Source organism: Platichthys flesus, chromosome 22, assembly GCF_949316205.1.
Source record: "Platichthys flesus chromosome 22, fPlaFle2.1, whole genome shotgun sequence".
In the NCBI taxonomy this organism is placed as follows: domain Eukaryota; kingdom Metazoa; phylum Chordata; class Actinopteri; order Pleuronectiformes; family Pleuronectidae; genus Platichthys; species Platichthys flesus.
The window spans coordinates 9,200,005-9,227,675 of record NC_084966.1 but is presented as its reverse complement, the minus strand read 5'-3'; the positions used below and the strand labels follow the sequence as shown (position 1 = coordinate 9,227,675).

Sequence of the window (27,671 nt, the reverse complement as noted above, 5' to 3'; positions counted from 1 at the left end):
GAAGTTTTCCGCCTGAAAAAAATAATGTCTAAAGTCCGAGCCCAAATGGCCACTTGATCTGCAGCCGTTACTGCAGTGTTTTTTTCCTGTGTTTTGAATTGATTCCTTCTGTTTTTTGAATTTTCTTGTCTGTCTAAAAAACTCCCAAGAGCTCTTGTACCCAGACTCCATGCTGAGAGAGATGAAGGGTTATCAGCCGCTACCAGGCGACTTGGAGTTCATTATGTTTTTATGGTGTATGCTCATGAGGCGGCCCTCTACAGGTTGAAACCAACCATCTATTTAAACCAAATTTTGGCAAAATTCTTGTTTTTTAGTATTTTTCAGAATCATGCAGTGGGTGGAGTTGAGCTCAGACCTTACGTTGAAATTAGAGGTACATTCACCTTATTTCACTTATTTTCAAAAATATGATGTTTATGAGGTGAAATACTGAACTTAGATCCAACACTGCGGAAAGAGACCAGTCCATAATCTAAGGTCATTGGTAACTCTTATTAGTGGCGTTTCTGTGCTGTAATGGATTCTAAATCCTGACTGAAAGTCTTCCAACAAAACATTACTGTGTAAGAAATCACTGAACTGACTAGCAGCAGCTTATTCATGGATTTTGGAAATGAAGGGCAGGTTTGCTGTGGGTCTAAAATTGAAGACCTGTAGAAGTGACCATCAGCAAGATAAGGGTATTGCAGCATTGATTAGAATAAATACTTTGTAGCATAAATTAATTGATGGATTATTGTCTTCTTGTTATCATAGTCAACGATCCCTGAAACTCCGGAAGTGTTTAGTGGACTCAAACACTTCACCCTCCTCTCCATCGGCACAGTGGTGAGTAGATGATGACTGAATTTCCATTCTTCGATGAACTATGGCTTTAAGCTTTGGTGAAACAACCGTTTAAATAAGTAGATCTACTGAAAATAAAATTGGTCACTTGAGTAATTTTTCCACCAAAACAATAAACATTTATTATTTGCATGTTTTTTTACAGAGTGAGAAAATACAGCTCCATTTTAATAATTAATTTGAACTATTGTCGGGGGTGAAGATGTGACTTCAGACTCTGCATGGTTATTTGTTATGGGCATTGTTAAATGATGAAGATTATTGTCAAATTGATGCTTTGCTCAGTGATTGAGATGTAAATTATCCATATCTGTGATTTATAAGCATAGATGACTGTGTGATATGGAGGATGGTGATATTCAAGCAATAGATATCTAACATCAGTTACAACAAATTTATATAGTAATTGAGTTGTGTTGTTTTGTTCAGTGCCAAAATTGATATTTTGGTTCAAGGATTTAAACACTTTAAGGCAAATATTCATTGAGACTGCGCTCTACAGGTTGAAACCAGCTATTTCAACAGAATTTGAAATTTCTCTTCAGTCCCCTGCCTATTTGTCAGAATCATGCAGTGGGTGGAGCTGGGTTCAGACTTTAGTGTGGAGTTAAATTGAAAGTTTTGTACTGATGTGGAAATTTGAGGTGCATTTACATTATTTTATTTTCATGTTCCTTAAAGGTTTAGTGAGTAGAATTTAGTGACATCTAGTGGTGAAGTAGCATGTTGCAGTTGACCCCCCCCCCCCTTTCAAATATGAGAGAACCTGTGGTAGCCTTCAGTTGTGATTTAAAATTTCTGAAGGTGTTTAGTTTGTCCAGTTATGTTTTCTTTATTTGAATGTTTTTAAGGAAGTGACAATCTTCATTTGTCTGTGAACTACCCCTTTAAGATTAGTTAAAACGACTTTAAGTGATGAGTAGATAAACGTAAAGTAAAACGTACATTTTCATGCAAAACAACAAACATTTTATCTTTGAAATATTTTAGTGAGTAATTACATCTTTCATTTTAATACATTTTAATATTTTCAATCCGTCATTAATTTGAAATGAGAATTTATAAATTTAAAGAATTGAAGAACATGGATGGCTTCATCAAACAGTGGTGTTTCAATGATGTAGTATGTTCTGTGTTGAGGATGTTTTAATTTATATTATTTTCTAGGTAGGTTTTAGTATTGTTCTGAAACGCACTGTACATATCCATTGAAACATAGACAGTTTGATTTGATTTTTAAAACCTTTTATTTTTTTAAATGTATACAAATCTCTCTCTCTCGTACATGTGTGAATTTGTATAGTAGTTGTGAGAGAGGGTATGATGGTGTTTGTGTGTGTATTTTTACAGGAAATACTAGAGTTATTCAGTTTGCAGGACAGGTTTAATGTCATTTAGACTCTCAGTGAATCCAAGGTGCCTGTTTTGTAAGGACACTGAGAAGGTGATATTGTCAGAGTCGGACTGTATCGAGTGTCAGCATTGAGCAATGTCTTGCTTTGCAAGCGTCCAGTAGTCGAGCTGCAGGTCAGGGTCCTGTAGAATGATCAAAAACGGCTATGTAGTTCGTCTTTGTCGTTTTAAAGTGGGTGTGGACAGAAAGTGCTGGACAGATTCTCACCAACCCTGGTGGACGGTTCAGTTGTAGTTGACTCCACACAGCCGTGAGTGAAAGCAGATTCATCCAGAAAAATGCAAATGACCAATTCTTTGCTGTTTACAGCCACTTAAATATTGAGATTTGCTACTTGTCTATTGTTCTCACTTGAAACCAAGTTCTAGGACTGCCTTTATCCACTTGTATAATATCTCAAATCAGACTTCTTTCGCAAAAAGATGTAGAGAAAACTAGTCCTCGCCTTTGTTACTTCCAGACTGGACTATTGTAATTCATCATTATCAGGCTCCAGCAGTAAGTCGTTAAAGACTCTGCAGCTTGTCCAAAATGCCGCAAGAACGTGTCCTGACAAGAACCAAGAAAAGAGAGCCCATTTCTCCAGTATTAGCATCGCTACACTGGCTTCCGGTTAAATCTAGAAGAGAATTTAAAATCCTCCTCACCTTCAAGGCCCTTAATATGTAATATGGCGCCATTTTACCTTAAAAAGCTGTTAGTACCTTAAAAAAACACTAGAGCACCCGGCGCCCAGAATTCAGGCTTGCTTGTCGTCCCTAAAAGTAGAGTAGGAGCCAGAGATTTTAGCCATCAAGCCCCTCGGCTGTAGAATAATCTCTCTCTTTGAGTTCGGGAAGCAGACACCATCTGTACGTTTAAGAGTAGGCTCAAAACCTTCCTTTTTGATAAAGCTTTTAGTTAGAGCTGGCCCAGGCTTGTCTTAGACTTGCTCTTAGTTATGCTGCTCCACGTCTAGAAGGTTGATAACATCAACTGGCAGTATACATTAATAAGTGCGGCCGAGCGTAACTTAACCTATGTTCTAAAATAGGAAGCTTTTGGTTCATAAAGGCATAGAGGTATTGATGTCTGATCTACTGAGGGGGCCACATGGCTTTCATAGTACTGCCATACAAACCAGTAGCCAGTCAGATTGAGCTTGAACCTCAGTGTACCCCCAAGTTCGTTGCCTGTATCATTATATTGATTACAAGGCAAAAACACCTGATGGGGCTTCTCCTTCCTCTTCTCCATCCTTATCACATCATCATCATGTTTCTGATCCTTGTTCCCCTTCCCCTTCCCCGGAGTCCCGGGATCGCGATTTGTGGATAGCGTGTCGGAGGTGTTTGCGTCAGATAATGGTGATGGACCACGAGCGAGGTGGCAGTAGTTGCATCTTGCTGGCTGGTGACCATAGACTATGCAGCAGGACTGCTTGATATTGAAATGATCTTTCAAAATGTTTACCCTCATCATTGCAGCTGAAACGTTTATCTTGATGTTTTCCTACATTTGAGATCTATTGCACTTCTGTCTGTCCAATGGGATCCTTCACATGTGGCTCTCTGAGGTTTCTACATATTTTTACCTGTTAAAAAAGTTCTTAGCATTTTTCCTTACTCTTGCTGAGGGTTAAGGACAGAGGATGTCTCAACATGTTAAAGCCCTATGAGACAAATTGTGATTTGTGAATATGGGCTATACAAATAAGTTGATTGTTGCGCTCAACACTTTCTAACCCTTGTGATGAAGTGTTGTTTGGATGCAAGTTTCCTGTAAGAAAACTGAGAACTTTGAAATCAACAAGTGAAGTATTATTGAACTTTGTGCCTTGTGGAAAAAGTGGTTTCATTCAGACTGATGTTTCCCAGGTAACATCGCCGCCACCATCACCACCACAACCCCTGCCACCACCTCCTGATGGTGACGTAGATGAAGATGATGCTTAAGGTGAGTCCTTTTCCATCACTAAGGTTTCGTATTGGTGCACTTTCAGCAGTTATGATGGGATGTCCCATACGAGGCAGTGTCTGCTCCTCACGATCATCCTTGTTTCGTCGGTTGCCTTTGGTGTCACTGTCTCATCAGCTCCACGGATGTTTGTAGTTTTTGTTTTCAGGCTGCGGGTTGTATAAATGCTTTTATCTGGAAGCTTGTGATTGGCTAAGCGAGCTGATGCTGTTACACAGTAGGAGGAGAACGCATGAATGCCTGTGGCACTGTATGTTGTCAGAGAACAGCAGTTTGCACCAGTAGTTGGTGGAGCTGAGTCTTTGTGACTGAGGTTGTCATGTTGATGAGCTCTGTCAATATACGCCAGGTTTATTTAATGTCACTTAATTGAGGATTTTGATTAATATATTGATTCTGATGAAAATGTCTACCCCCACCCAAAAAAACTCCATTTATTGGGAAAATAATACGGATGTGTAGGCTGTGTTCGAGTGTGAAAGCAGTGAGTTTGCATGCATAGTAAGTTTGATAAGTAACATTAACTTTCTGAATAAGTAATTTCCAAAATATCGCAGCTCCACAAATCAAACTTGAACAGTCCTTTGGTTAGATATGTTGAGCTATTAAGCCCCCTTTTTTTGGCGTGGTGACCTCATGTGTTCAGGGGCAGTTTTAACACCTAGGTGGGACACTGTCCTTTATTTATTCACAATATGAGGTCCAACTTGTTTATACTTTAGAACGACATATGAACTAAGACATTTTTAAATCATATTTTGGGCCAACAATGCAAGGAGTATTTTTAAATCTGCTGAAAAGTCAGTTAGTCGTCCAAAATTTGAAAAATAAAGTCTTAGTATTTGGTCTGAAAACTTACCTTGTTCAGGTGCAGATCTATTTGACCTTTCACCCTCCGGAGTCAATCAGGAAGTTCAGGCCTTGGATTGAAGAGATTCCTTCAAAATCCTCTAATGGCCAAGCAGTTTGTGTACCTGAACTTAAATCAGTTTGAGCTTGTCCTGCATGAGTTAAATCAGAGGCTGGCAGGCGTTAGAGCTGAATCTTTATATCTCAACCTAAGTACAAAAGCAATGTAGTTATTAACGAGGAGCATGGGATTGTTACGTAGAGTCTCATTGTTTGCCTGTAGACATGTTAACATAGTTGTGGCTAAAGAGCGTCTCATTAAAGACTACAAGACAGTATCCAGATTATCTTTTTGTAAACCGACTTTTAGATCTGTATGTAAACTACATCTCACTCAGTCACATTTTGAAAGAAAGACGAGGCAGGTTTCTTTAAACACGTAAAGGAAATATATATATTTTTTTTAAATGAAATAACAAAAAACAAGAGAAACAACAACATTTCATAGCTGCTTTAGTCATTTTGCAGAGGTAATTTACACAGGACTTTAAAGGAGAGCCTACCAGAAGCAGGCGACAGCGACACCACACGCACTTGGAGCGTTTGTATTGTTGTTTTAATATGGACTGGATTTGCTGTCAGTGCGGCGGCGTCGCGGTCGTGCCACTCGTGGTAGAGCGCGAAGAGGTTATGTCACATACTGAGCTTCTTTTGAGGGTTAATTTTATACACTGGCTCTTGGTAATTCACTCGTATGACGTACGCACCACTGAAACATTTACACACAAAATGTAGTTATTTTCTGTCCCTCAAAAAACAGGAATACTCCTTTTTATATTTTCAAAGACAACAGTTAACAGTTTTCCAAAACGTTTGGCCCTAGGATCGGAGAGGCCCTTCCAGACATGTCTATCAACACTTTAATTTGAACAAGCGTGGCGGCTCTCTGAGTGAGGAAGGAAGAAGATGGTGGTTGTTGGCTGCCTGGCAGACGCCGGGGTGTGCATCCGAGGCTCTGATAAGGCAGTTTCATTTTGCATCTTTCCGTCAGTTTCTCTATTTTTTTTTTATTCCAGTTCAGGAGCCATTTATTTTTTTGAAGTGGTGGATGATTGTGCCCCACCGAGAACGATGTTCCAGATCCGTTGACCCGCTGATTAGTACGGAGGGGGGGAGAATCAAGACGAAATGAAAATGGCCAGGTGAGGGGACAATTGTGGTACAAGTCTTCTTCATAGTCCATTTTGTGCAAACGGAGACGTAAACAAAGATGGTCAGGGAGGGGGACACTGGGGGTGGAGTGTGCTCCTTCAACAGACCGACAGGCACAGGAGGCCGGTGAAATAAATAAAGGGAGGAGGGGGGAGGAAGAAACTGCCAAGTTTCCTGTGCTTTATTTTATATTTTCTTCACTTCACTCAAAACTTGCGTTCCGAGCTGAGGAGTAAAGTTGTCGCCACTATAGCAGCTTCCGATGTGCTTCAGAGTTCGGCTTGTTGGTCACAGGGGCCGAGGTTAGGGTGGGGGGGGGGGTGTCAGAGAAGTGCCTAAAGGTCCACACACAGACTGCTTTATGGTCATGCTTGCCTCCACTAGAACCAGTCCATTGATTAGAAAAAAAAAAGTACAAAATATCTACCCCTCCGCACCTCACCCATGACTATATGAGGACAGAACCATTTTCACATAGTGTTTTTTTTTTTAATTATGTATATATGTACACAACAGTACGCTTTCAGGCTGTTGAGAAAAGTGGCGAGGGGGCAGGATGAAGTCTCTGTAGTGAGGCGTCAGAGTTTAGAGTCCATTTTCGTCTTTTTCAACAAGTATCTACAGAGGAAATTTTATGGTCCTGATGAGACGTGGCTCTGGTTCTGATCATCCGTGTAGCGTGTCAGTACACCCAGGAGACGGGGACCCACTGAGCGGTGGTGGACACCAGGTCGACGGCCTCCTCCAGATGGCGGATGGTGTCGTCGATCTCGTTGTTGATGATGGTCTGGTCAAAGTAGTGAGCGTAGGTGTGCTGCAGCATCTCCGACTCCTTCTGGAGCCGCTCCAGGGAGTCGTCCTGAAGGGGGCAGGGGAGAAAAGAGTTTCAGTGACCGGGTGTTCGACTCTAGAGCTGTGACTAAACCTGGAAGAAGTGTAAAGATTTCCGAATTTAGGCAAAAAGCAAAACAGAAGTCTTCATAAAGGACTTGGATCTAAATATTTGCTCTGTATTCTCCAGAAGTTTGATACAAATGTAGCTTCTTGTTTGTTGAAATAGACCCCAATTACATGATTCTAATATGAGTATCATACTACTTGGATTTAGGCAAAGTATAGTGTTTAATAAACACTATAAACAAATTATAGTCTGGTTGTAAGCACGCACGCCGCCTGCGTTTCTGCCAATTTTTCTGCTTACTACAACCCGCCCGGACTCTAGTTTTCCGGTTTCATTCCCCATAATACCGGCAGATTTAGAAGAACGAGATGGACCAAATAAAAGAGCACTTGTTTAACCCGCCACTGACTGGCCTATTTGTCCGCCAGAAATATATTTGAAGAAATTATTGATTCTTGTTTGTCTGGGTTTGAATTTTAGTCGCTAAGCATCAGCTAAATGAATTTAATGTCCAATAGACTTTCAACCATGTTAATTACAATGATGATCATAAAATACTGGCAAATAGAAATATAGAGGCAGAGTAAGGATCATATAGAAAATGACCCAGGGAAAGTTGAGGGATTAGGAAAATTAGAGGACAACTAGAGCTACGTCAAGCACAACGTGAATTCACAACATTGAATACTTACGGGCAGTTTCCTGCACCACTTTGGAATCTCAAGTGCAAATGAAAAAGGCATGCCAAAGGAAAACAAGCAGACTTAAAGCAAACAGCGTGCAGCGAGAGAAACAAGTCAAGGCAGATTTCACAGTGGGTGCAAGGTTGAGAAGTTCACGCAGATACAGCAAACTGGGGAGGGGGGGGGCAGAGTTTTTGTGACTGTACCTCGGTCATGCCTGGGGTGATGGTGGGAGCTGCGATGAAGACGACGTAGGGAGCAAACTCTGCAGTCCTGAGGATCTTTAGTGCCTGATGAGAGAGAGAGAGAGTTGTTTTTCAGGGTGCATCTGTTTGTTTGTAAGCAGGGTTACAGGAAAATGACAGAGCTGATTCTCATGGTCGTCTCAGTCCAATACCTGTGGTTCAACGTCCAGGATGGAGATCATGCCCTGTACGTGGATCTGCCTGATGGTCTCCAGCCTGGTGCCGTACATGGCGTCCTCGTGGCTTCCGTACTCCAGGTAGTCATTGTTGCTGATGTCCTGCATCATCTGGTCGTGAGTCACAAAGAAGTAGTTCTTCCCGTTCTCCTCGTCCTTCTTAGGTGGTCGAGTTGTGTCTGAGCAGAGGGAAAGATGGACAACAAACCGTTTTGTAGTAGATACGTATTATCTGTAAGTGATATCTAAGTGGATGGAGCTTGTGCGATTGTGGGTCTCCTTACGGGGGATGGGGTAGGCGAACCGGTCGGGATGTTTGGTGATGAGTGTGTTCTTGATGTGCCTCCTTCCGACGCCGTGTGCGCCTGAAAGACAGCAGCAGAGAATCCTCTTAATTCTGACTTGGAGACGAGAGAAACATGCAGCTTGTGTGTCGTGGGTCCATCGTTTTATTTGACTTCTTTTCTGAGCTGTAACATGAGAGGCACATTGGGACTGAGACCTGTTGCTACTTGAATGGTTTGTGGTGGAGTGCAACTCTAAACTTTCTTTATGCTACTGTCTGGCTTCTGGTGAACATGCTGTCACATAACTGTTTGGTACAATGTGGGATTCCAGATAAGTCTAGTATTCGTATTATGTCATTTAAATTGGTTGTGGTGGTTGTCCACTGTAGAGGATCAAACAGCGCAGGTTGGAGCCGTTAGCTGTTTGATCCTCAGGTTTAAAGGGCGGAGCTGCACTGGGACAGACTGGGGGGGGACAGAGACCCAGAAACTGACCTGCAAAGCTCAGGAAGTCATCGTTTGAATTTAGTAAAGTATGCTGAAAAGTAACACCCTTGTCTCTGGCTGTGGGTGGGAGAGCCCTGTGGTGGGCCACATCCACTATTGATCTGATAAAGTAGTCTCTGTGAAGCCAGTACCTCAAATTTGCTTGACTCTCTGTGCATTACAAAGTACCTGCACCAGAGTAAAATGTAGAAATGACCACTGGAGGCGGCCTTGGGTGAAAAGCTAATGTGCACGCTTGAAACGTCAGCTGGAGTCTTCTGGGAGAGGCTGACGGGATGTTTACTAAGTTTGTGCCCATTAATGTTTGGTAATTTGTGTGCTGCAGAATCACACACTATACACATCACACTTAAAAGGTAGAGGATAAAATGATATCGAAGAAATGAACAGTCTATAATTGTAATGGTAAGTTTAACAGTGAGAGACATGTCGAAAAAACGTTCCTGAAAATCCCGTATAAAAAGGTATAAATTGATTGCATGAAATAAGTATTTCCCCTGGCGAGGTGACTCAGTACTTGGTGGAGAGATCGTTGTTGCAAAGCACACAGGCTTGGACAGGTGTCTTTTATACAGATAACTTATCAGAGTACTTTCTTAGCCAGTCTTACTGGTTGGTAGGGGATCAAATACTTCTTTCTTTCACTGTATATAGATATACACACTTAAATGCCCTGAATATATATATTTTCTCATTTAAAAGTACATCTTCAGAAATATTTGTGGTAAATTGTCCTTAGCAGCAGTGACATAATTTGTTTACAATAAACACCCGCAGATTTTATCCGCTGTCTCTACTCACCGAGCAGCACCAGTGTTTTCCTCTTGAACGATGGCAGTTTCACCACTTCCTCATAAGTCACCAGGTCTAGTTGGTCAAACACTGTCAAAGAGAGAGTTTACAGTTAACACCCACTTTTACAACAAGTTGTTTGCTTTTAGCCTCATTTTGTAAACGAGTTATGTAAATTCTAGTAACATTTGCTGCAGATCCAATGTTTGATCCTACAGCTTACATCCTGAGCCACATTTGTGTTGGACTATCTGAATAAACAAATAGTTGAATTATTGTAATTATTTAACACAACAGCTACTTCAGACTAACCTTGGTCAGACAAAAGCCTAACTATGCTAACACTAACATCTGCTCAATTTACTCAATCAGAAGTCAAGGAGACGTAAAGAAGAGGAGGTGCAAAAGCAGAGAGAGGAGTAATAACACGGAAGCTGTCTGGGGTTACTTACATGCAGCCATATCATTGGGTAAGAGACAGCATGAAACATGGACAGAGGGTGGGAGTGGAAGGGTTAATAAAGACAAATTAAAAAACACACAATAACAGGTCTTTCAAACATCTGAAGTACATTGCAACAGTTAGTCACTGAAATTGAGACGACAACAGTAGGAGAGGTCTGTCAGAGGGAGAAACAACAGAGCGTGCAGCAGTTACACAAATTGAAAACCTCTTTCTTTAGCTTGAACTTATTGCACCTTGTTTACTACAATGTCTCATGTCTTACCTGCATTGTGCTTTGCCAGGTACTTGTCCTTGTACTGTTTTTTCTTTTTGCCAAACCAGGTACAGCTGGCCTGCTGTTCCTGCTTGGTCTTCTCCATGGCTATACAAGCCACGCGCCTGAAAACACAAGGAGGTACATTTGTTTTTTTACTAATGCAGTCAATCACAACAGTGCTTCACTACATCTAACCCATGATTGGTATAAGGACTTTCTTAGACAGGACTATTACAGCATGGTCAGATAAACACAAAAGCAAAAGGCTTCAACGGAACCTGCAGCTGCTACAAGACAAATCCCACTCTGTGCTACCTGTTGAGCTACAGCTCATCCTCGCACAATCCACTTCCAATCCATTTGTTATTTCACTGAAGCGAGCTACATGAACCACTGTTAGACATAACACTGGAGCCTTTACGATACAATTACAGAACCAATTAATTAGAACTTAGTTTTGGCTTGAGGGATACTTCAACAAAAAATGATTGTTCACTCATTACCACCACTGTGTACGGCGTTGCTGGCAAATCCAAATACTATCGACCTAAAGGGTGACTACTTCTTCAAACTTAAAAAAAACATCAGACAAACAACATTGCATGCTCCTTTGGTGTCTTTCAATCCAAAGTTGATGTGTGGGCTCAAACTGAGCCTTAGCTATGACAAATACAAAAGTTACAGTAGCTTTGTAGCGAAGCCATTCCTGAACTCCTGTGTGGTGTAGGTAATATGTCTACCAGATCTGATAAAAGAACCAGGAATGACTGGCTCAAATATTGGATCCTGTCTCTTTGATATTTGGAAACAATATTTTTTCCTTTTCGTAGCTCACCACTCCTGCAGCTCGGGCGAGGGGATGAGCCCCGCCGTGGCGTTCTTGGTGTTCTCCAGCTTTCCCTGCCACCAGTTGTGGTCGTCCTTGGAGATGATCTGAATGATGTCGCCCACCTGGAAGCGAACGCCCGCCTCCCTGCACGGGATGAGGTCATCTTTGGTCGGGTCGTATTCGAACTGAGCGCGTACGTAGATCTGTGACAGAAGACACATTGTTGCAAACGGCCGCGTGTGGTGCGATCATTGGAGGATACACGGGGGAAGAAGATGATCTAGAGAAGCCGCCGCGCTGTCAAATAGTTAGTGATGTGGTGCACACACTTGTCATTAGGAGACAGCAAGGAGCAAGTAAGCTGAAGCAGGAAAGGGCACAGACATTGGAATACATGAACAGCCTGATGATTCAACTTTGCACTTTTTCGCTTATGCAAATACATCCAAGATTTTTCCGTTTGCACGTTGATAGCCAGCATGGGATCTAGACACAACTACGATGAGGAACCAAACGCTGCGATGGGGGTTTGGAGGAAGAGAAGATGGGGGTGGGGGGGGGGAATCTACGTCTAAAGAGGCTCCACTTAGAGACATCTTACCTTGATGGACAATTTGTCCTTGATAGTAGGAGTTCTGGAGATCTATGGGGTTGAGAGCATCACTTATCATGCAGTACATAATGTTGGTGGGGCATAAACAAAGGAGGGGCGATGGAGGACCCACAATCGGATGCTGAAACTAGAAGATTACAACTGCACTGCATGTTTATACACAGTCCAGGCTGCAAATATGTTCACTATAACATTTAGTTTTTTTCACGTGGTGCAGCGGGCAAAAATTCATCTGCTTTTTTACGGCAGTGAAGGAATCCTATCCATTTATCAGATCGAGGGAGAGGGGAGTTAGGATCCCACGTCAGCTAAATCAAACCGATGGGATGGAAGAACACACGATCGCTCTTTAACATGCAGATTTGCACTTGAGTGTTAGTTTGTAGGTGAAGTAACCAGATTGTGAAGCGAAGGAGCAGATGGAAAGAGATCATGATGTAAAAAAGGGGGAAATCTCACCTGACGGCCTTTGGGCTGAATCGTCGATGGCAGGTCCTAGATGGGATGACAATAACGGTAAATTTAAGATATAGTGATTTGATGCTATGATCCTTGACAAGTGTGTTGGAACTTCATGACAACAACAACAATAAAACAGACTGCATTTACTCAAACATGTTGCTGGTGGATCTGTTGATGTGTGTGCGACTGAAAGGTGGAACATACCAGGATGGAGCTGGTGACACTAGCGTGACCATTAGCAGGCGACTGTTGAGACAAATCTGGGGACTCTTTCTGCAACGCAAAATACAAGGACTTTTTTTTTTTTCTTCACCATGTCCACTCTGCAAATAACCAATAAACCAGATGTGTGTGTGTGTATTCAATGCCATACCTCACAGGACATGGACTGGGACCTGTAACTGGGCACAATCTTGAAGGTAATGCTTCCCCTCATCTCTTTCTGTGGGGAAGACAAAACAATGCATGCGTTTACAATGGATCTGGCAAAACCTGAAAAGTGCTTTGTTCTGCTTGCCACCAGGATTTTGATATTTTAGGTTCTCTAACAAACTCATTGAGTGTTCTGACTAGTATTGTTTCTATTTAACATCGATGCGATCAGGATCATGCAAACAACAATCTCTGGGGAACAAGCAAACCGTGTAACAGAGGCCTTTAGCTTCTATAGTATTTATGTTAGATCGAGTTAAACAGGATCATGCAAACAACACTCAATAGTCTGTTTTGGTTAAGTACGTTATTCAACGTGCCTGTGGAACTTACCAGCATCTTTTGGAGCTGTTCTACCGTCTGATTGGCAACGCTGATGCCATTAATTTCCCGGATCTCATCTCCAACATGCAGAGTCCCTGAGGCGGAGGAGAAATAATGAATTAATAATGCCTACAAATGAGACTCTTGAGGGAGGAAACATCATCGCTGCTCAGAGCAGTGGCCAGGAAACCCCAGGGGGAGAAGAGCTACATTTCATTTTTCATTTCAAAGAACAGTTTTTTCTTTGTCTACTTTGGAAATGTCTCGACTCGATATTCTTACTTTGGAGAGTAAAATCTCAACAGATTGATATTTACTGAGTCAACCAATCAACATGCAGTGCTTACCCTGTCGATGAATCATTCCACCGTGCATGATGCGGGCCACGATGCAGTGGTTCAGTTCGTTCATTTTCAGAGTTATGCCCTGGGAGAGACAGACAGGCGGTCAGAGTGGAAACTGAACGACACAAAAACAACGGGACTGAAAACTGCAGCCCACTACGCACCATGGGCTCGTCGGTGTTCTTCTGAAACTGCACCAGGCGAACCCTGGTGACGTTCTCCAGGTCCATGTCTCCGTTGGTGCTGTCCGGGGAGTCTCCGTTCAGGTAGGGAGAAGTGGGCGGGGGGGTCACCCTCAGCGCATCGTCGCTGTAGACCTCGTGGGCAACGACATCATGGGTCTGCAGCAGGGCCTGAGAATACACGCAGGGCCATAAATATGAAAAGAGTCTTGGATCCAACTGCAAAGGCTCCTATGTGTGTTCTGTTACTGAACCCAGTGGAGAAGGAAGCCATTAGCGCTGTGAGTATAAATGCCATGCTGGGAACATTTCCCACAGCCACAACACATGTACACAAATGTGGATGGATGTGATGTTGAGGAAAAGGAATCAGACAAGCTCCTGTTCAAATTAGCTACTTTTTCTATTTACTCTTGTTAAGGATGACCCCACTATCTGTACGTCAAGTTTCTAGGATTTTACTGAAGAAATTCTGATCAAATTAAAAGGGAAAATAAGCTTATTTGAATTATGGCATCAATAACTTAATCCTATTTAATGTGTTTTCTTTTTACATCCTTAAGAGATGTGAAGAAATGTAACTTGACTCTTGTTCAGGATGATCCTTCACTGTAGTCATTTTATTTTGTCTGAACCTGCTCGAGGTCAAGTATCCACTCTCTAGGTGGAACATGTGGTTGTACATGCACACCATCACTGTGTGCTGGCACAGCTCCATCGTTGGAAAGAGCGTGGCTTACACTAAATCCTCCTTTTTGGCCACTGACCATGACACTGACCGCACAATGTGTGTTTTACTACAAACGCATATGTACTCGCAGTGTTGGCCAAACGATCACATCTGCTCATCATAGCAGCAACTAGTACCTGCACAGTGATGACTGAATAATGAGCTGGCACCGAGGGGCTTTTGACTAATAGTGAACATTAATGTAGTTGAAACAAATATGTTTAATATTTGTTTCAACAGGAAAAAGTCCTGAATCCTTACTAAAGGGGATCATAGACCAAACAGAAACAAGTGAACTGATTGATAGGGACGAAATGTTCCCGTGTGCTAAAGCCCTTCACATGCACTCTGCTGGCAGCGACGCTAAATGTCTGTGGCAAGATGAAAAACCCAACAGGTCAGAGATCAGGACGCGCTAATTGGATTGAACGAAATTTAAAGCGTGGCAGCAGCAAGTGCCACAGACAGAGGAGGGGGGGGACTCCTCACTGTCCAACGTTTAGCTACGGCGCTGTTTTCTAATTGACAATAAATCAGAAGACGACTACACAGACTTTACAGTGGAGAAGAAGAAAAAACAAGCCTACTCTTCCTGAACTAATTGCTATTGTACTGTTGTGTTCTAAACTAATGAAGCAAGCAACACTTTTCTGTGAGGCAATTACAGGCTCCGAAATGCTTACACCTTTACGTGAGGTCTCGACTTACAGTTCCCACGTCTGTCAACCGTATCCTCCAAAGTTCTTCTGCTAGCCTCAGCTCTTTTCAGGCCACTAGTGATCGCAGTGAAAGTTAGGATATATCCACAGTGGACTCCCTCGGCTCATTCATCCTGCTGCGTCCGTCTCCTCTGCACTAGTCTATCCCTGCCCGAGGGCTCGCCAAGCTCAGGTGCTAAGCAGCTTTGGGGCCAAGGGAGTTATGTGGATGCCAACAACCCAACTTCTAACACAGGAGGCTGTAGTGTCACAAAGCGGCAAGCTCTACACACACAGACAACACAACCGGTCACTGTGCTAAGGGAAGTGTGTGTGTGTTATCGAACCATGAAGTGTGGCTGCGTGAGGAGCCTCCTGAGCTCCTTGGCCTCCATGTTCTCTGTGTAGCAGGAGATGGTTTCCAGTACCTGGTGGGTGGGGGGAAACAGAACCATGCAACATCGTAAAAATAACACCGAAAAATCAATATGTCATCGTTTAGTATTTCATTCTGCACAGATATGAGAGAACATCTGATCTCCTCACCTCTTTAGCTCTCTGCACTCCGTCACTCGCGGGGTTTCTGATCTGAGGAGACGACCTGGTGTTGATTTTGTCGTAAAGCTGAAACAACGACACACACGTCAGTTAAGACCCACAAGGATTCGCTGGAGATGTTTATCGCGATTTAGAACTTGTGATGCTTAGAATAGTCCTTCGAAGGGCCGGCTAATAAAGCTAATTTCAAAGCTTTACAAAAACTCTGTCTCCTCAAGCCTTGTCCAAATTATCTGCAGCCATGGCTTCCTCTTAGAAGCCAACAATTTAAATGTATAATGTGCTGGCCACTAAGCAAGACAGAAGAAAAACAAAAGAGGAGAGAAACCTAATTATAACCAAATGAATCTAGGCAGTTAAAGAAAACTCTGTGGCAGAACTGCTCGTACGATTGGTAGACATATAAATCGTTGAGTGGTGGTGTTCTACAGTGCAGTGATCGATTTCTGTTTAATACATGATTAAAGTGTAAAAGGTGAAATAAAATATGTAGTCCTGCAGAAAATATTAAAGAAATGTGTCTTCTTTCACTTTTTGAAACCAGGTCATCTTCTACTCACGCCTCAGTGACAGAAATTTCTCCGGGTTTACCCAAATCTTTTCCTGCCACTGTACCCAGCCGACTCTTGACTCGGCCTGACCCCTGCTGGACATTTCTGCTATTACAGTGGAGGAGGCGGCGCTGCGTTTCACTCACATCCAGCAGGGTGTGGAGGTGCTGATCCTCAAAGACACTGTGCAGGAAGTCCATGTCCTTCTCGCTGCAGTCCGTCAACGCATGAATCTCCTCCAGGCTGTCCAACACCTGCGACACTGCCCCTGCAGACACACACACGCAGAGGTTACACTCAAACACGCACATTTTGAATCGCAAGCACGCAGACACATCCACAAGTACACCAAGCAGTCCCTGCAAACGTTCCACACAACACAAAGTGCAAACACTGAACAAGACAGACACGTTACCTGTAACACAAACACAAAGACAAAGACACAAGAAAAACAATAATCACAGACAACAGAAGGCACGACGGGAAACACACAAAACGCACGTATACACAAACACTCAGAAGTGTTAAACCCCAAGTACCTGCTGCATCGCCCACACATGCAGCAAAAGCAGAGAAACAGCGGTAACATGGCATCAATACAACATCAGGAGAAAGTCGCTTCAGTAAGTCACAGTGTGGATTATGGATTAGGAGCAGTACACTCAAGGGGGGGAAAGAGGTGAAGAATGAATGAATGAAGTGAATAAATAAATCATGACATATCAAAGTCGTTAAGTATTTGTGGAAATCAAGCTCATTGGTGAAAAAGACAGATAATGATGATGATGCATTTCCTCACTGAAACCTCGATAGGTCGTGAACTTCAAAAAGGTCCTATGATATATGGAAGACTTTTTGACTCAATGTGACATTTGAACCCACACACTGACCTGAACAAAGGTTCCTGGGTATCAGTGCATCTACCTTTCAAATGATTGAATACATGTAGAGAGAATTGTTGTTTTCTGATGTAGTACTAACTCAATTTTTTTTGATCATTTGTAACAGAACATCAACTGCATCAAACTGAAACTGTTCCTTTTCAGTACGAAAGCAAGTTTTGGAAAACTTCGAATTTACAAACTAAATGCAAGAAAGAGAGACGGCATTAAATTCATTAAATAGAGGTAAACAACTATATAATGTTTTAAACAAATCGTATATTAACACCTTACAAAGAGCTTGGGCTGGACTTTCAGGTGTGAAAACGCCCTTTAAAAAAATAAAGAGTTACTGTGAAGAATGAACGAGAAAAAGTAGGAAGAAAGAAGACATAAATCAAATAAAGGCTTCTGCTCTATTTGTAATAATTCATCGACCACACGAACCCACACGCATAAAAATGTAAAAGGCCTAACAACAAACAAAAGGGACGCAGAGTAAAACGTGCTGTTTAATCATTCATATGACTACATGAATACCAATATTTTGAAGTGGGTGACAGAATGATTTGTGTAGTTTCGAGGAGAAGCCTGATTGTAATTATAATAATAACCAATAATTAAGAACCCCATCTGTTTTTCATTTTGCTCTTATTAGGAGCAAAACAATCTGCTTCTTGTTTATATCAAGGTTTCTGGTAAGATGCAAGTGTTTTCTAATAAGGGAGACAGGAGAGAAGACAGGGGAAGCCATGAACAAACGAAAAAGCAGCTGAAAAAGCAGGTGATGATGTCATGGTGATATCACACGTCAGGATTCTATGGGCGGGGAGGGGGATACGTACTTTCGGCAGCTAGCAGTCCTAGAAACAGCACGGCGGAGAAAAAACAAAACAACACCAAAGAAAGAGAGGCTGAGATTAGAGCAGGTTTACAGCATCTACCGGTGTAGAGTTTAACACCTCACAAGAAGAAGAAAACAAATAGACAGGGGAGAGAACACAGGCCCCGTTCAGACCGGGTGTTAACATGTGTGCGTCCCCAGATCCGATCACTCTGATCACGTTCGGAGGCGGTCGGGGACTCAGGTGAGCGCTGTGTGAACTCAAATGCATCCTGTGCCACGTATGAAGGACCGCCTACTCAGCCGATGTTCTCTGACCTGCTCACGATGAATCAACGCGCTTTTACCTGTCTCAATTGAATATGTTGATTTGTTTGAGACTACGATATCAGTCAAATCTTTCTTGTCCTCCCGATTGGACGAGCTTAACGCTGTTCCCTTGTGATCGGATCTATCAGGGGGCGGATGTCAGTACCAGGTTTGAAAGGGGCCGGGAGGCAGAGGGGAAAAGAGGAAAGAGCTGCCACAGAGAGAGAGAGAGAAACCAGCGAAAGCAGACAAGTCCCTGAATAATCGGCCGAGCTGCTGCAAGCATCTACCACTCTACACACGAGTCAGTGACCGGCAGCATGTCTGGTGCCCAACTGCAAAAATAAACACCAGGAAGCATGACTGCAAGAGACTGTCAGCCTCAGCAGAAACAACACACACAGCGACTTGTCTGGCTGCGGCGGCTGCATTTAAAAACCGAGAGGACAAAATGTAAAGCTCTGCCAATCGCGCTGATTCATTAGGTGATGATGTAACCCAGTGCTCATTGTGTGTTATTTAAGACAAGGACGTGAGAGGTTTCTTCATGCCGATATCCACAGGCAGGCAGAGCCAGCAGTCCTCTTATCAAAGGGAAGTGAAAGTCCATGTCTGAGACAGAGAAGTGAAGCTGTTGGGCAACATCTGTCTTTCTTTAAACAGGAGGAAGTTCTACGCAGACAGCTGGAGATCACAGTGAGACGCCCGATTAGAATAGAAACCCCGGCGGGAAAGTGAATGTGCTGATTGTGATCTCTGGGGCAGATGCGTCACCTCACATCTGACATTAAATAAGTCATAGTAATAATGAATCATCCGCTCTATCTCCCCTCTCCATTCGATTAGAGCTCTTTGTTGTGATTTACCTGAGGAGGTGGGGTCATCTGAGAAGTCATGTAGTTCCTCTGGGGGGTCTCCATAGAAAGAGTTAAACTTGTGGCTGGAAACAGCAGCTAGGACTGCACCCTGGGAAACAGAGCAGGGATAATACAGCTATTACACCAGGTACATGCTTTTGTCTGTATTTGCACCCGGGCTTAATGTCTGCTCAGATTCTTGGAAAACATTTTAAAAGAAATTGATCTGGGTTAGTGATAATAAGCAGCTGCACGTTGTGGGGGGGGGGGGGTGGCACTTCCTCTAATCTCTAATTTTAACCGCGCTCAATCGACACGGTGCTGACCTTCAGCTTCCTCCTGGAGTTGAACTTCCTCAGCTGCTCCACCGTTTCAGGCAGGTGGATCTTGTAGGCGTACCTGTCCCTCTCCTACAACACACAGGAATATAAGCACATCAGCACTACACTTGAACACAACGCTTGGGCGGGCACCCACACACACACACACACACACACACACACACACACACACACACACACACACACACACACACACACACACACACTCACACTCACACTCACACTCACACTCACACTCACACTCACACTCACACTCACACTCACACTCACACTCACACACACACTCACACTCACACTCACACTCACACTCACACTCACACACACACACACACTCACACTCACACTCACACTCACACTCACACACACACACACACACACACACACACACACACACACACACACTCACACTCACACTCACACTCACACACACACTCACACTCACACTCACACACACACTCACACTCACACTCACACACACACACACACACACACAGAGCAGTCAAAGAACGGATGTGAAAGCAGAGGTTTAGTTCCAAGTAGAAGGAAGTGGGCTTGACTGAGCTAAAGGTGATTTTAAGGTGCTGATACAATTTCATTATATAACCAAATCGCACCAAATGTCAAGATTTCCATTATTACACAAAGTGAGGTCATACAAAGAGGTGGAAGTTCAAGGGCAATAATACATCTAACGTCAAAGCACATCTTGCCTTCAGCCAGGGGTGGTTGAGGGCCTCGTAAACTGTGATCCTCTCGGCGGGGTCCAGCATCAGCATGCGTCTCACCAGGTCTTTGGCGCTCTCCGAGATGTGAGCCCACTGGCGAGGGTTCATCTGGACAAAGACAGAACAGTGGACGGGGGGTGAGTCGAGGGCGAAGGATGTATCGGGGAGAAAAATAAATAAATAAATGAATATACTTGAGGTACGTTGAACCAAGTTGCAGTCGTGGCAGAGCTTATTACTTAAGATTGCACTAGAAAGAATAAAACCTGTCAATTTAAGATTAAGATGAATTTATTAGTCCCAAATACATGCACAGACATGCAAAGGCACACTCATGCAGGTAGGGATATTTAACCTCTGCTTTTGAGCCATCTGGTGTAGGACACACAGAGCAGTGAGCAGCCATGTACGGCGCTTGGGTAGCAGATTCTGGGGGAGTAAGGTGCCTTGCTCAGGGGCACTAGAGAGGGTAGGGAGACTCTTGGATTTTTGGACATATCAATCCAGGTTCGTCTTTTTGTTGTCTCTCCGTGGAGTCGAACCAGAGACGAACCAGAGACCTTCTCTGCCCATGGTCCAAGTTTCTACCACTAGACCACCGCAGCAGCAGCAGCAGCGTGATGGAGGATACCACTGTGTTATCCATCAAGCTGCCTGCAGTGACTGTGTCTGCAGCAGATCACTGCACCAAGCAGGAAATTCATCCTCTCGGCTGAAAACAAAACAATCATCAGACCTGTTTCTCAGCGTCCTCTGCTGATACTGTCAATTTCTTTGGCAACTCACGCTGACTTTTTAGGCGGGATATATATTTTTGCACAAAAAGCTCTGATGATGACACTTGACCGGGGACACCTTTGCAGAACAACTGTGAAGTAGCCTGGTTCACGCAACGTTCAGTGAGGGCAACCTGGTAGTTGTCGCACCCTGGAGCCTGGCGACAAAGAGGAAGTTACTAAAAATAAGTCAATTTTCTCTTACCTTGTATTTGCCTTTGATGATGGCCTCGAACAAGCGCTCCTTGGTGCCATAGAAAGGGAGGCAGCCGGACAGGAGGATGAAGAGGATGACCCCACATCCCCACACATCCACCGGCTTGCCGTACGGCTCCCTCTTCACCACCTCCGGGGCCATGAAGTGGGGAGTACCGACTCGGCCTGAAAAGAGCAGGCGGTGTTAGTAATTCGCTATCTATAGATACACTGTCGATGAAAAGTTGGAGGTTGAGGTGTTGGGGAAATCTGGAGAGCCAAGTGGTGTGAACAGGGTTTCAGGGTAAAATTAAACTCAAGGCATGAATGTGTGAAAGTCTGCGACTTTACACTATCAAATTTCATTTGTATTACGTTTATAGAGTGACAAACAAATATAAAACTAACAATTGTACTTATTACATCTGCCAAAGAGATTATGTTTTCACCCGTGCCTCTGTTTGGCAAGTGTTTCAATCACTTCCTCTAACAATGCCAAAGGTTCTTCTTCATATTTCCCCACAATTCCCAGAGGAAAGATTCATGGATCCTGAGGGGGAACAACAGATATATCTAGGGGGCTATGGCAATGAGTTTGTCCAGTTTGGTGTGGGTTCAAATACAATTCTACATTGTATCGTGATTTCCTTTTGGGTGTAGGGTTTTCATCAGCCACCTTACAGTCACAAATCAGGCTATAAATGTGTGACTATCACCAGTGTCTAGCTGAGATAATGTTGATTTAGTAGAGAATCAACTGTTTAAATGTATCTTAAAGTGTAAAAAATATGTCCAAATGAACACGACTACTTTGGTGTGCAAATTAGGTGGCACACCTAGAGTGCTATTCCAGTTGCCTTATCATTTCCATAAGTGTAGTGTGAAGGCACCGATGGGTGTTTTTCCCAGTTGGAGACTGTACCTCCAGCTACTAATCCAGACTCTCCCAGCTGTATCGCCACTCCAAACCCTCCCAGCTTGACTGGAGCGGAGTTCTCCTTTGAGGCCAACAGCACACAGTGAGGCTGCAGAGGAAGAAGAAGAGAAGACCTGTTGAACAATAGGTGTACCGACCCAAATAAGTACTTTTCAATAGGTTAAAATAGGGACAACCCATGAAGGACGTCACATCCGTTAAAACCTCAGACGATCCAGGTAACTGATGACATGGTGTTGACCCTTTTTACTGGCAGATAGTCATTTCTTTGCAGCTTACAGAAGCTGTGCAGAGCAATGCCCTGCAAAATCCTGTATGTTCGATTGACGATAACCACAGTTTCACATTGACAAGACAAGATACATAAATAAAACCACATGTTTTTTTTTTAAAAGTATACAGACACGAAACAGTTGTTGTTCTGGGACTAAGTCGGTGCATAATAAACACACAAAAAAGGTGGGGTAAGAGGCAAAACCTAGTTCCTGGTCTCTCTTTCCAGCGAATACGATTTTGTATTTGCATGATAGTCTGTAAAGCATTGTTTTCACACTGACACAACTTATATGCATGGAAGTTACATTTCAGGGGGAAGCAGGTTATAAAAAAGATCTGCTCTTTTTTCCACTGAAGGTTGAAGCCTGTTTTACCAGGCGGCCACACTCACCAGCAGAACAACACAATCGTTTCCTCAATTTTTATTATTAAATTACTGTTTCAGTTTATTCTCTCTGTCTCGAGTTAGACGGTGGTGTTATTAACAAGCTGACAACCGGTTTTACTTTATGACAGGACCAGTAAGTGTGTGCAAAAGCAAGCTGGAGAGTTCAACATGTTCAAGTGTAAATTTATGGTCCATATATATATATATATATATATATATATATATATTTATATATATATATATATATATATTTCAATAGGTTAGAAGAGGGACAATCTCAGTCACCCTTAAATCAAATTCACCTATTAAACTATAAGAGGCACTGCACATACTGGATTCATCCCTGACTTGATAGATGGCAATGCTCCGGTGCGCCATATTTAAACTGCATCTGAGAAATAAATGTGTTAGTCCTGCAGTTTTGAGTGAAGGAAAAGTGCAAGACAGTGCTAAATGACAGATGAAGATCAGGAGCGGGGTAGATGGGGGATGTGGTGGTAGTCTCGCTTCCTGTCGCCCCGCATTTCTATGTTTCACATATAGGGGAAATGGCATGTTGCGGGTTGTGGGGTGGGGGGTGTTGACTGAGGCGGAGCGAGATCAGAGAGAGGGAAGAAGACGCAGAGAGAAGATCACCGGCAGACGAAACAGTCGCATATGCAGGAGAAGTGGAGAGAATAAAGATTTTCCCGTGAAGAGAGGACAAGGACCAATACAGAAGACGAGTGCGAGCTGAGGGGGGGGGGGGGGGGGATGGGTGAGACGAAGAGCACCCGACGCTGTCAAAGTGGGTATGAAAACGAGTGGCCTCTGCAAGATCTATGACTCATTCAGAGAAAGGTGAAGATAGGAGCGCAGAGGACAAGGACTGCAGATGTATCATATTTATCACTTACGTATCTCCAGTTTGATTTAACGGCTCACTATTTTTTGCACTCATTTCTGACAGCTTCTGAAGTTTGATGGAGGAAAACACACAGTGGACGACCTCCCTGCGCATTCACACACGTTCGAGCTGCGGCTGTGCCGTGTCTCCCATGGAGCGGAGAGTGCTGGTGAGTGTTCTGCATTAATCCAATAAACATCTGTTTGTAGCCGTCAGAGAGTCAGAGAAAATATTTAATCAACTTCATCCTGACGTCCTCTTTCTTTAATGGGGGTGTACATTTTTTATCGTATCGCAGTCATTGATGGCATTTTAATTTTATGCATACTTTAGTAAGTTTCTCTGTGTAGGTTCGACCTTTAAAACTAAAACCCCCGCACACCTGTGTGATATTCAAATGGGTTTGGTGGTTTCTCAAGAAATACTACTGTGGGTTCTCCTTACTGCTTATTTTCCTTTGTGTATTTCCTGTGACTTTTTCTCGTGACTTCATTTAATTATTACTTTATTCTAATAATCAAACCGTATTTTATAACTTTTTTCATACTACTATCCTTGCTATTTGTTAAGTGACCAAGACCTGACATTGTTTTTTTCCTTCTTCCTCAGAGCCTGACTGAAATCCCTAGAGTAGTCACTCCTCAGCCGCAATGACCTCATTTGCCCCCGCATCTTCTTTCCCCTTCACTCTTTCAGCTTCTGTATCATCCAACACCTCATTATCTACCTCTGCTTCATCCCTTCCTCTTTCAATGTCCTCTTTTCCCCCTTCCTTCTCCCCAAACAAAACCTCTTGTCATTTACCGGATGACGAAGCCCTCCGTTGGACGCTGGTAATCTTCTACTCCCTCTTCTTTCTCTTTGGGATTGTGGGTAACCTCTTTGCATTGTGGGTGTTCCTCCACTTGCACTCAAGCCGCAATTCTGTGAGAGTATTCCTCATCAACTGTGCCGTGGCTGATCTGGTCCTGCTGGCGTGTCTGCCCTTCCGGGTCTTCTACCATATCAACGGAAACAAGTGGGTTCTGGGAAATGTGGCATGCAAGCTGGTGGGAACTCTATTTTATATGAACATGTACATAAGTATCACGCTACTGGGATTCATCAGCTTGGACAGATACTTAAGGCTGAAGAGGAAAGGCAGAGCGCTGAGAGGCATGTGTGGGAGCAGCCGCTCATCGAGCTGGGTGGCATGCGGGGTTCTGTGGGGCCTGTCACTGATGGCCCTGGTGTCCCTGATTGTCAAGGCAGACGGCAAAAGGGACGGCGACCAGTGCTTCGAGTACAAGCAGCTACACGACGCCAAAGGGAAGGCCTACTTCAACGCCGTGCTGGTGGTGCTGTTCTGGCTCGTCTTCATCACGCTCGTGGTCTCCTATGCGAAGATCGCCTCCCAGATGCTGAGGGTGTCGCAGGACAGGCCGGACTTTGCCAACGCGCGGAAATACAAACGCACCGCCGAGAAATCCTTCTTCGTCCTCTTTCTGTTCACCGTGTGTTTCGGACCCTACCACGCCTTCCGCCCCTTCTACATCCACTCGCAGCTCAGCACGGGGGTCTCGTGCGACTACATGCGGCTGATGGACCACACCAACGAGGTGATGCTGTTGTTCTCCGCCTTCAACAGCTGCTTGGATCCGGTCATGTACTTTCTGTTATCGGGCTCGGTTCGCAAAAGCGCACTGCAGGTGCTTGGGCAGCGATTTGGAAACCGGCTGTCCCTCCACGATGCAACATCCAACAGCTCGACGGTGGTCTTCAGGCGGGCGTCTGTGCCTCTGGGGTTACCAAAGCCTGAACTAAACATCTCCTCCGTCACACCGAGAGTCAGCATCTGTGTCACCAGCTCCACACTCGACCGCACGGGACTGACTGTGCTTCCACCTGCTGGCCAAAACTGATCCCTAGTTTGAACACTGGAGAAATAAACACCTTCTTTTTCTGACATGGGCTGGACTGGAAATAAAAAAAAAAAAATGGCATTTAGACATAGACTGACTTCACGTGTCAAATTCATTGTGTTCCTCACGACTCATCTTCTGTGCTGCAAATGGAAATTATTTAAATTCTGCTTTAATGCCTGGGAGACGGACGGACAATACAGACTGATGAGAGACACTGCAGTGAACACTCGGACCGATGCCTTCCTAGTAGTGCATGTTATGTTTTATTTGCTATCACGCAGTGCTCTTATGTTTCTGAAAATATTCAAATGTAAAATTAGAATAGTGGGTTAAGTAAACCTGAAGTCCAATGCTTTTTTGTTGAAAGATTAAATGATTTGTAGAATCCTGTTTATTTGAAAGTAAAGAGACCTCAATACAGACTTAACCATGGAGTGTTTTTCTTCCTCACACAGAATATTTGTTTAATAAACAAATAGCAAAGAAATGAGTGACAGATTCAGTCAACCAGTGTACAGCTGTCCATTAAACTGTTTGGCACTTGGAGATGGGTGTTGAAAACAAACACCGGCACTAATGAGCGACCCCCCCCCCCCCCCATTTCACCCCGGTTTGACCTACAAGCACAGATACTCGCTGATCCCTTTGTGGAGTGTGTTGTCAAACGGCCGGTGTGTGGATCAAGGGGCTGGGTCAGGGCCGCCCCATCTGCTCTGTTAGTGTTTGCCGCCCGTGTTGGACGGCTAATCCTGCAGGAATCAGTGGCGGATGCTAATCTGGCTGTAAGAACGCCAAACAAATCCAGGCTGGCTGTTTGTCATGCAAACCTCAGGTCGGCAGACTCGCAGGTGCTCGTTCCAAAACCCCTGTTAACAGCGACAGTTACATCAAATCAGATAGGAAGAAAGCAGCAAATGTCAGTGGGAGGGCTTTCAGGTAAACACTGTAATGTGTTCCGCCATCCTCTCCCCACAGGCGTGTAGATAACATCTCAGAATAGATAATTATAGGCTGTGGTATAAAGCATGTTTATCGGGCTTGTTCTGAAAAGGTTTCCCACCCTCTGCTGTCAGTGGCTTCACAGGTTTACGCCCTTACCACACTGATACAGACCTTTTGCAGAACATTTGTATTTGTGCTCTTGTCCACAGACAAACAGCTTTTGTTTTTAAACTCTGTACTGGGTATGCATGTGTGTCTGGACGGAGATAGTGTATAATCCGAAGGTTTCGAGGGGGGGAAATTCTAAAAAAATGTTAAATATCCACAGTCGTGCAGACAAGGCTTTAGTCTGGGACACGTGGGAAGGATCTCACCTTTACATCGCGATGAATCACGTTGTTGTCGTGGCAGTATCGAAGTGCCTCCAAGATCTGCCTCATGTAGTGGCTGCATTGACAGGAAGCAGAGAGACAAACGGAGAGATCATCGACCACGTCGTCAGATTGTTTGTTTCAAACTGTATCCATGTTTTAAATGCTCCCAGATAGCGTGCCCTACCTGGCCACTGCCTCGCTGTACACAAACCCGGCGTCGGCTCGCTTAACAATTTCAAAGCACAGGTCGGCTCCATCCATGCTAAGATATTGGGAGAGAAAGGAAAGGGGCAGGTCAAAATTAGGCTTCTTTGAATTATAGACAGTAAAAACAAGAGCAAATAAACTCAAACATAGTGTTTAGAAAACAGAGTGCATAAACCAACGTCCATTAGGGAGCAACTTTATGACCTGCTGTCACTGGCATGTACACAGCGGCACTAGATTTTCATTATAGCCCTTTTCAGCCGGTGCAGTCTCAAGGGAATATATGAAGTCCACACAGAGGAAACACATTAACCAGGAAAGTTGACAAAGAAAATGTGATTTACAGCAAATGTCTGGGGAGAAGTAGAGAGCTGCTCCTTGAGCCTACAATGTATCTTGTGGACTTTATACTAAACTTTGATGCATTAGATCACAGCATATTCATTCTGTCGTTACGGTGCAATTAAATACGCTGCAACCTTAAAAAGTCGGACTTATTCAGTACAAAACTAA

General features: G+C 43.7%; 2 protein-coding genes and 1 long non-coding RNA gene across 11 annotated transcripts in view; 2 read left to right on the top strand and 1 right to left on the bottom strand.

The window, feature by feature from the left end:
- Positions 1–364: 364 nt before the first annotated feature.
- On the top strand, positions 365–11,562 carry LOC133933748 (uncharacterized). Its single transcript, XR_009912098.1, has 5 exons — positions 365–831; positions 4,120–4,198; positions 10,244–10,341; positions 10,659–10,731; positions 11,424–11,562. It is a non-coding gene; the product is annotated as an uncharacterized LOC133933748 (long non-coding RNA).
- Positions 5,565–27,671, bottom strand: part of LOC133933746 (peripheral plasma membrane protein CASK-like) — a 36,335-nt gene continuing 14,228 nt past the window's right edge. Inside the window, exons 4-28 of one of the 9 annotated variants that reach the window (XM_062380946.1) lie at positions 27,136–27,213; positions 26,952–27,024; positions 22,167–22,269; positions 21,255–21,430; positions 20,259–20,381; positions 19,534–19,617; positions 19,217–19,316; positions 18,043–18,060; positions 16,463–16,584; positions 15,754–15,831; positions 15,555–15,635; positions 13,762–13,950; positions 13,601–13,679; positions 13,263–13,348; positions 12,871–12,939; positions 12,702–12,791; positions 12,495–12,530; positions 12,024–12,065; positions 11,429–11,625; positions 10,600–10,715; positions 9,881–9,961; positions 8,570–8,650; positions 8,262–8,464; positions 8,071–8,154; positions 5,565–7,139 (exon numbers count right to left, since the gene is read on the bottom strand). In XM_062380946.1, the coding sequence (XP_062236930.1) occupies positions 6,963–7,139; positions 8,071–8,154; positions 8,262–8,464; positions 8,570–8,650; positions 9,881–9,961; positions 10,600–10,715; positions 11,429–11,625; positions 12,024–12,065; positions 12,495–12,530; positions 12,702–12,791; positions 12,871–12,939; positions 13,263–13,348; positions 13,601–13,679; positions 13,762–13,950; positions 15,555–15,635; positions 15,754–15,831; positions 16,463–16,584; positions 18,043–18,060; positions 19,217–19,316; positions 19,534–19,617; positions 20,259–20,381; positions 21,255–21,430; positions 22,167–22,269; positions 26,952–27,024; positions 27,136–27,213 (2,566 nt within the window). In that variant the 3' untranslated portion in view covers positions 5,565–6,962. The remainder of the gene's footprint in view (positions 7,140–8,070; positions 8,155–8,261; positions 8,465–8,569; positions 8,651–9,880; positions 9,962–10,599; positions 10,716–11,428; positions 11,626–12,023; positions 12,066–12,494; positions 12,531–12,701; positions 12,792–12,870; positions 12,940–13,262; positions 13,349–13,600; positions 13,680–13,761; positions 13,951–15,554; positions 15,636–15,753; positions 15,832–16,462; positions 16,585–18,042; positions 18,061–19,216; positions 19,317–19,533; positions 19,618–20,258; positions 20,382–21,254; positions 21,431–22,166; positions 22,270–26,951; positions 27,025–27,135; positions 27,214–27,671) is intronic. The other 8 variants (XM_062380947.1, XM_062380949.1, XM_062380950.1 and 5 more) reach the window with 8 other exon arrangements.
- LOC133933211 (probable G-protein coupled receptor 34) lies at positions 23,475–26,057 on the top strand. Its single transcript, XM_062380155.1, has 3 exons — positions 23,475–23,685; positions 23,795–23,900; positions 24,341–26,057. Exon 3 carries the CDS (start codon positions 24,382–24,384, stop codon positions 25,630–25,632), a length of 1,251 nt encoding a protein of 416 aa, XP_062236139.1. The 5' UTR covers positions 23,475–23,685; positions 23,795–23,900; positions 24,341–24,381; the 3' UTR covers positions 25,633–26,057.